The 9,297-nt window shown below is 34.2% G+C and overlaps 1 protein-coding gene across 1 annotated transcript; it reads left to right on the plus strand.

Moving 5' to 3' along the window:
- Positions 1-221: 221 nt before the first annotated feature.
- LOC133330801 (prostatic acid phosphatase-like) lies at positions 222-7,837 on the plus strand. Its single transcript, XM_061539208.1, has 3 exons — positions 222-236; positions 7,240-7,581; positions 7,652-7,837. The coding sequence occupies exons 1-3, from the start codon at positions 222-224 to the stop codon at positions 7,835-7,837; spliced, it is 543 nt and encodes a 180-aa protein (XP_061395192.1).
- The last annotated feature ends 1,460 nt before the right edge of the window (positions 7,838-9,297 follow it).

A 9,297-nucleotide genomic window follows, 5' to 3' on the forward strand; every position in this document is an offset into this window, starting at 1 on the left:
TTCATAAATGGCGTGCTTTGTTATGGTAAATTTTTAGTGGAATTATTTAACACTCAATGGAAAGGAATTCGGACAAGCAAACGCCGGCGAAGAAAACATCATTTGGCGACAAGTTCATTTAATCCACTTTTATGCAACACGTAAAAATGTACACATTTTTCCAATCAATTGTATTGATTGTCTACAAAAGTTTAATTGACAGTTACAGATAAAAAGCCAACATGTCTACGGAGAAGGTAAGTTCTTATGCCATGTACAGACGAGCGTTGTTCGCTCTCTATTCGTTGTTCGACCCTTAATTATGAAGTAATTACTTAGTTCCCCATACAAAATTGTCTGAGCGAACACCGACTTTTGTACGTTGTTCAATTCGAATCACTCTCTGAATCACCAAGAAATTTGTCCCATCTCTAACAATTGAGAGAATTTATCGAAAATAAACTAATTTTGACAGCATGAAAAAATTTTTAAATTTTTCAAACTTTTTCAGTAAAATTGAAAATGATGAATGAAAAGTAACCAAAATTCTAGTTTTTATATATGCAGAAGAATGTAAATTTTGTTGTCTACATAATGCAATATGCATTTCTTACCCCTTGGTTCTAATTAGCGTACAAAAGTGGGGAAACCCGAACAAAAATTCTCTAATTTTTTAAATGTGACATTTGAGTTGAGAAAATATAAAAATTTATTGAAAACAACAATATTTTCAGAAAAAATAGGAAACATGAATTAAAAGTAAAGAGATAGGGTTGGTATTATAGTCAGGAGAAAGAGAATTTTTTTTTTATTTAGATCCATATGTGATTCACGCAAATATGTTACAATTTTGGTGTAAAACATTAAACAAAAAGTTTGAAATAAAAAATTCTTCTGACATGAATTAAGAATAGTGTTGTATGAACGGGTTAATTCATGTACGTAATTCTGAGAGCGAATTACGTTGTTCGAATGTCCGTCAGAACATGGCATTACTCAATTCATTTCATTATTTATTAATTTTACTTTTTTAAAGAAAAAAAAAAAAAAAGACACCAGCCTGACGATTCAAAACAAAATTGGTATTTTTCCAGAAGCGATTTGTTCAATCAGTTCAGTTGTAGTCCATCCACAATTACAAGACTTATACAAAACAGGATGTCCAATTTGTGACACTATTTCGAGTCTTTTTTAAGTAATTTTTAAATCTATTGCTAGTCTTAATTGTGTCATTTATGAGTCTTTTTGTAGTCGTATATAACTCATGCATATATTCATTCAGGAGTCCTTTTTGATCCATTTATGCTTAAAATTCGAGCCGTTTATTAGTCATATATGATTTTACAAATTACGTACGTGATTTGTAAATATTCGGGTGTCCGTATAAATGTAAAATAAAAAGAAATATATTAAGTTATGATTTTAATGTTTATTTATTACAAACATTTAAGAAAAAATAATTACATTTATTCATTTTATGTTAATAATTAAAAATTAATTAATTTTGTATAACTAAATAAACAAAAAAATGTAGTATAATTAATATATTTTATAATAGTTATCAAATATATTGTTGATAATACATATACAAATAATTTACCCCGTCTGCATGTAGAAAATTTTGTTGATGAGTACTGTTCACTTCTTTATCGTTACCGATGACAAATATCTGAAAGGAAATATATATTTTCCGTCTTAATAAAAATCTTATATGTTTGAAAAATGAACTTACTTTTGATTGCCGTTACTATAAAGAATTTTTTGCGCTAGCCTAAGATCAGGTTCCCTTCAGCTGTCTTCCGTAGCTAAGCCATCTGTGAACACATTTCGTACTGCAGCTCCAAGAAATTGAGCACGCCAACGTTTTTTGCAATAAAATCTTTCTGAAAATAAATTATAATGAATTTCGTTAGTTTAATTAATTTAGTCGATTAGTGATCAAATCACATTAACTTACCTTTTAATAATTTTATTTCACTTCACTAAAAATTTGATTTTTTTCAAAAACGATCTTCCAAATGCTAGCTGGGATTGTGCAACAAAACAAGAATATGTCTAAGAGGACAATGAGAGTTGGTGCCAGTGAAGAAGTAGAGAACTACTATTATGGTTCAGAGAAATGAGGTCGAAGAAAGCAATTTTAATAGGTCCTTTGCTATTGGAAAAAGCAAACGTCAACTTTGAACCAATTTGAACTTTGGCTTGAACGGTGGAGGCAAAGAGAAAATATTCCTTTTAAAAAAATTACATGGTGAACAAAATTCCGCCAATAGTTCTTCGGCAAATGAATGGCTGCAGTACCATCTGGAAATCTTGCAAATAAATCTGATATTCTTTCTGGAAGAAAACTTCATAAGGACAGACTTACACTACTCTTTTTGGCAAATTCTACTGTCAGCCACAAAGAGATTTAATGCATAGGAAAATCGCAGAATCCGCGCTGTTTTAAAAAATCTACTTCACTTCCGTAAAATATGTTGCCAACTCTAAAGCATGGATGACTGCTGTTATATGGACCAATATTATGAAAGATCTCGATACTGAATTAAAAGAAATCGGAAAGAAAATTGTACTTTTTGTGGACAATGATGCGTGCCATGAGATATGTGATGGTACAATTTTGGATAATATACAAATAATTTTTCTTCCGGCCAATACGACTTCTTCGATTCAGCCACTGAACCGAGGAATCAATACCGAACGAATATAGTATCAAAACAGCTTCGAGAGGAGTATTGAAAAAAGGTAGACATCTTAGAAGCTCTGACGATGGTACAAACGGCTTGGTCAAATGTGCCGAAACAATCCGAAACTTCGATAGGCTGGAATTATTCCTGGAAACGCAGACTGTTTTCTTGATGAGAGCCCAGCGTCGGAATTTCCTGAGGCTTTAAGCGGTGAAATTAAAATCTAATTGATATTGACAGTGTTCGCAAAAAAACGGTACACTATCGTAGTGTACCGTACCAGGAACACAAACACTAAAAAAATTTTAGCGTTAGTGTTCCGGTACACAAACATTAAAAATATTTTAGTGTTACTGTTCCGGAGCACAACGAAATTCGTAGTGTACCGCTGTCGGAGCACTAAAAATCGTAGTGTACCGCGGTCGGAGCACTAAAAATCGTAGTGTACCGCGTTCGGAACACTAAAAAATCGTATTGTACCGCGGTCACAACACTAAAAAATTGTAGCGTACCGCGGTCGGAACACTAAAAATCGTAGTGTTCCATTTGGCGGAACACTAAAAATCGTAGTGATCCACTTGGCGGAACACTTAAAATAATAGTGTTCCATTTGTCGAAAAACAAAATGATGTATTTATCTTTTATTTTAGTATGAATAAAATTTATATTTTTATTGCTTTTCAATATACTTAATAAATACAATATTTTTTATATTTGTATTTGTTTATATTTTATTAAAAAATAGTAATATTATATTAACATCAACAGTTTAACATAATAACTATTTTGTAACTAAAAAAGGGCGTCTAGTGCCAACTCATAACTGAAAATGCCATTGAATTGCATTTTGGGTTATAATCGATTGCGCTCATCGGAAATATGAAATACGGCTTTTATATGGTACCTGTATGTGGTCTTGTAATATTTATCCCAAAATCATAAAACTACTTTTTTCATATCCGCGTAACTTGTACACTTCTTTTCATGAATAAGCAGGTAATAATTATGTTGATTGTGTGCCAATCATCAAATTTTGAATATTTTTGATAAAATTTCCTAAAAGTATGAATCATAGATGCAGGTATAATTTGTTTAAGAAAAAAATTTTCATACCAACATTTTACAAGGAGATCTCCTAATTTCATGAGAAAAATCGTGTTCGTTCTGTAAATTAATGACAATTTTATCCAAAGCTGTATAATTTTGTCACCAAAACTGGCCAAAATACCTAAATTTTGTAATTGCCAATAAAGTTATATTCATTTTTATTTTTTATTATTTGATCTCATTTTACCTCAAAAAACAAAACAGACGTGTATGGTACACTACCAGCACAGTTCAAGTAAGTGAAACGCTACGATTTGTATTGTTCCGACCAGTGGAACACTACGATTTTTAGTGTTCCGAACAGTGGAACACTAACATTTTTAGTGTTCCGACCAGTGGAACACAACGATTTTTAATGTACCGCAGTCGGTACACTACGATTTTTTAGTGTACCGCAGTCGGTACACTACGATTTTTTAGTGTACCGCAGTTGGTACGCTAAGATTTTCGTTGTGCTCCTTTTCATCTTAATCCGTTTTCCGTTTCGTTTTCCTTTTAATATTTCGGTTGTTTAATTGCATTGCTGCTAATCTTGGTGTTACCTAAAGTTCATTGACACATTAAAAATAGAGGAAAAGAGGAGTGGAGCTAAACACATTATGCTCTTTTCCTCTAGAAACCAAACATTACGAATGTCGATTGTCAATTTGTTCCTGCCTCTTTCCCATGCCCTTCGTGTCATAGCTCCATAAGAGTGCTAAATTCATAATGTTGTGGTTCGGTTTTGGCATTCATCAGTCTCTAAAATCATACAACTCCATGCGTCCGTCTCTTAATACCGCTGACCATTTTATCGATGCATGTATGTTGTTGTTGTTCCCTATTAGATTGTTAGATTGTTTGCCATATTTGTCTCCACGCATGCCCAACATCCAAAGATGCTCGATTTAACATAAACACATTGGTATTAATATAAACATGAGTATCGTCAAACGAGGAGCGTACATATTCCTCTCCCCTTTTCCTCTTGTATCCAAACAATCCGAAAAAACCTATTTGTTCCTGCCTCTTCCCTTTTCACTCATTGTCATAGTTGCTTAAGATTGGGAAATTCATTATGCTGTGTATCATATTTGTGCCCAATAGTTCTTAACAACAAGTGTTGGGCGTACATATCCCCCTCCCCTTTTCCTCTTGTATCCTACAATTGATGCAGGCATGTTGTTGTTGCACCCTATAACCCATATATATTGCTTTCAATATATGTTGTTGTTATTCCCTATAGTCCCTATAGTTTGCTTCCCATATTTGCCCCACACCCCCCTTCCACTGTAAACATTTCGGTAAGCACATGCCCAACTCTCAACGATGCTCGATTTAACATAAACACATTGGTATTGATACGATCAGAAATAAACATAACTGCGTCTGTCTCTTCATGCCTCTGACCATTTCTATCGCTGACCATGTTGTTGTATGTTTTTCCCTATAGTCCGTATAGTTTGTTTCCCATATTTGTCCCCCCCTTTCCCCTTGCCACATATTTGCCGACCTTTCCACGCATGCCCAACACTCAACGACACTCGATTTAACATAAACACATTGGTATTAATATGATCAGAAATAAACATCAAACTCAAAGCAAGGGCGTACATATTCCTCTCCCTGTTTCCTCTTGCATCCAAACATTTCGTAAACACATATTTGTTCCTGCCTCTTCCCTTTTCACTCCTAATCACAGTTGCATAACATTGCGAAATTCATTATGCTGTTTATAGTTTGTTTCCCATATTTGTCCCCCCTTTCCCCTTGTCACATATTTGCCGCCCTTTCCACGCATGCCCAACACTCAACGACACTCGATTTAACATAAACACATTGGTATTGATATGATCAGAAATAAACATAACTGCGTCTATCTCTTCATGCCACTGACCATTTCTATCGCTGACCATGTTGTTGTTGTTGTTATTCCCTATAGTTTGTTCCACATATCTGTTCCCCCTTCCCCTTGCCACATATTTGCCACCCTTTCCACGCATGCCCAACACTCAACAATGCTCGATTTAACATAAACACATTGGTATTGATATGATCAGAAATAAACATCAAACTCAAAGCTAGGGCGTACATATTCCTCTCCCTGTTTCCTCTTGCATCCAAACATTTCGTAAACACATATTTGTTCCTGCCTCTTCCCTTTTCACTCCTAATCACAGTTGCATAACATTGCGAAATTCATTATGCTGTTTATAGTTTGTTTCCCATATTTGTCCCCCTTTCCCCTTGTCACATATTTGCCACCCTTTCCACGCATGCCCAACACTCAACAAATAAACATAACTGCGTATGTCTCTTCATGCCCCTGACCATTTCTATCGCTAACCATGCTGTTGTTGTTGTTATTCCCTATATTTTGTTCCACATATCTGTTCCCCCTTCCCCTTGTAAACATTTCGGTAAGCTCCGCGCATGCCCACATAGTTTGCCATCCCTAATATTCTTAAACCGAACGGACACACACACACGCACACACATTGCCATATTCAAGGTCAAGAGCGCGCCACACACGTCGATCAATACAGTTTGCGAACGGAGACACACACACAAACACATACTTTGCCATACTCAGAACGGAGGATCATACACACACACACGCACATACATAAATTGCCATACTCAGAACGGAGGATCACACACACACGCACATACATAAATTGCCATACTCAGAACGGAGGATCACACACACACACGCACATACATAAATTGCCATACTCAGAACGGAGGATCACACACACACACACTATTTGTAAACAAAAGCGCACGTGTTCACACATACACGGACGGACAGACGATTTGTTTACTGTAATTTGATACTTTAATGAGTTTTTGACCATTTTAATGACTTTTGGCTAATCCTTTGTATTTTAAACCATACATATATATTCTACTAATGTCCATGCAAAATTTTATGTATGTAGGTCCACGTTTACTGGTAGCCCCCATACAAAGGTACCCCTATTTTGAGTATTTACCCAAAAATTGGGTATAAACTCACTAACTGCCGAACCACTTGACATAGGCGGCCAAAATTTTGCACACATGTTTCTAATGACAAAGCAAATATAGAAATCGAAAATAGGGTCCCTGGATCCAAGTTTTGATATAGCCCCCATATAACCGTATCTCCCGATTTAAGGTATTTTTTTGCCAAAGTACACAAGCTTTGGTGATGGCCTCATATAATTTTGCCCTCTAAATTGCAGTATTTTGAGGATTTCATACACATCTTCCACCCTACCATGCGTCGTCAATATCCGTAGACGTTTTGGGGTTTTGCGATTTTAGGAAAAATCTCCATTAAAAATTTATAAAATTTGTATTTGGTGTGCATTATGGTATGGTTTGTTGGTATAGGTGTACTTTTTGATATGTTCCCTATATTTTCATTTAAAATAACTATCAGTATACGTTTTCTGAAGGGTATTGACATTTTCACTTGTTTATTTTCCTTTTTTACTTACAGACAGAATTCGGTTTGGAATTACCCGAATGGACTAAACAATATTTTCCCGATAAATTACAATATTTGGCTGAGAAAAGTTACATTTACAATGCTTATACCAGGGAAATGCAAAAAATAAAGGCCGGACCTTTTCTGACGAAAATGTTTAATGAAATGAAAAATAAGTCACAAAACGCTCTAAAACCCGATGGACGCAAAATGTTCATTTATAATGGTCATGATTCGACTGTGGTTAATATTATGCAAGCATTGCAAATTTGGAAGAGACAATTGCCGCGTTATTCTTCTATGACCATGTTTGAATTGCACAAAAATAAGGAAAGCGGAAAATATTATGTTGAGGTAAAATATTGATAAAGAAAACCTCCAAAGGGTGCGAACGTTTATAAAATATGTTTTTCTTTACTTTCAGATTTATTTCCGTAACAATCCCAAAGATTATCAATTACCTCTGACAGTACCTGGCTGTGATTTCCAATGTCCATTGGAAAAGTTAATTGAATTGAGTGCGGATGTTTTAATCGATAATGTACGTGATGCGAAACGCTGCAACTCTAAAAATGAAGGGTTTACAGAACCTCCACTTCGTGGCCCATAGGCTAAAAGCCATCATGAGTCTCAGGAATTAGATTAATTTGCCTATAAGTACTGTGTTTTTTCTACACTTTCTTTTGTTGTTTGTTAGTTTTTTTATAGAAAATATTATATATTGTGTAAAATATTAGAATTGAATTAGAATAACCCAAATATATTTCTTTTATTAATGCCAAAACAACACAGTCGAAATTTTGAAGTTTTGATTAAAATTTGGGAAAAAACGAACTTAAACCTTGAAAAAACCTCAAAAGATGGATATATATCGAAATAGTTTTGCAAAAATGTTTACATTTACTTCTGTGGGGAAACTTGGTTTAGCCGGTCGTCGTTATGTTTTATACCTTGTATTATTATACATAAAAAGTTCCCTAAATCGGCTATTTTGATAATGATCGGTTAATATTTAAAATTTGGAACAATCTCTATATATATCAAAATTACATGTATGTTCGTGATCGCTAAACTCAAAAACTACTGCACCGATTTGGACCAAATTGTATGTACATGCTCTATGGGGCGTGAGGAGTGTTTCTGTGTAGTTTGAAGTTCATCCGACAGATGGCGCAATATTTATTTTTTTGTGGTTTTCTACCATAATTCAAGAACTACTGCACCAATTTTGACAAAACTTTACGTATATGCTCTATGGGGTGTGAGTAGAGTTTTTGTGTTTAATTTTAAGTTTGTACGACAGATGGCGCGATATATAGCTTCTTCGTGCTTTGCCCGATTAAATATTTGGTGCTTAATCGGCGCGTGCCGATGTTAAGTATTCCGACTCATACATAAGCTATATTTGTGAAATGCGCGTGGGAGTCAAACGAAAAAACAATAAATTATTAAATTGAAGTAAAATTAATTTAAATCTATTGATAAAAATTATGTAAAAATGTATAGTAACTCATCAATTGAGAACGGCGGCACCGATTTGAATTAACATTTTTTCAGTTGTCTGTAATTGAAGTGGGAATGCTTTTATGAAAGAACATTTTGAGAAAAATACGCGAAAATCTTGCAAAACTTATTTTGAAGGAACGGGGACATATACCATAAAGTGACACTATACCGACAATTTACTGAGAAGTTCCTTATCCTACATGAAATACCGAATTGAAGGCAATGTTTACGATATTTTTTACTACTTTCAAAGTACATAAAATCGTACTATGCCAAAATATGGACCAAATATAAGGAGGCTTAAAACGCACAATAATGGTGAGTCAATTTTTACATTATAAAACCAACACATAGTATATATCCCACACGATATCTGAATCATTGGCTGAAACTTCAACCTATTCTAAATAGGAAATAAAACCAACATTATTTGTGAAAAATGTCAATACATAGAATATATCAAAATGTCCATTACACATACCTCTACAATATAGCTAGCTATGGAAGGTATTACAGAAATTTTTATTATATTCGGGAAGTTTGAAATCATACATTTGAATCCTA

This window comes from Musca vetustissima, unplaced genomic scaffold (assembly GCF_032173495.1).
Source record: "Musca vetustissima isolate MV318-11 ecotype Yass unplaced genomic scaffold, APGP_CSIRO_Mvet_v1 utg67321, whole genome shotgun sequence".
Taxonomy (NCBI): Eukaryota; Metazoa; Arthropoda; class Insecta; order Diptera; family Muscidae; genus Musca; species Musca vetustissima.

What these genes read in the sequence shown, in the direction of transcription:
- LOC133330801 (XM_061539208.1), top strand. An exon ending in GCGGAAAATATTATGTTGAG is followed by an intron (nt 7,582 to 7,651) that starts GTAAAATATTGA and finishes CTTTACTTTCAG; the next exon opens with ATTTATTTCCGTAACAATCC.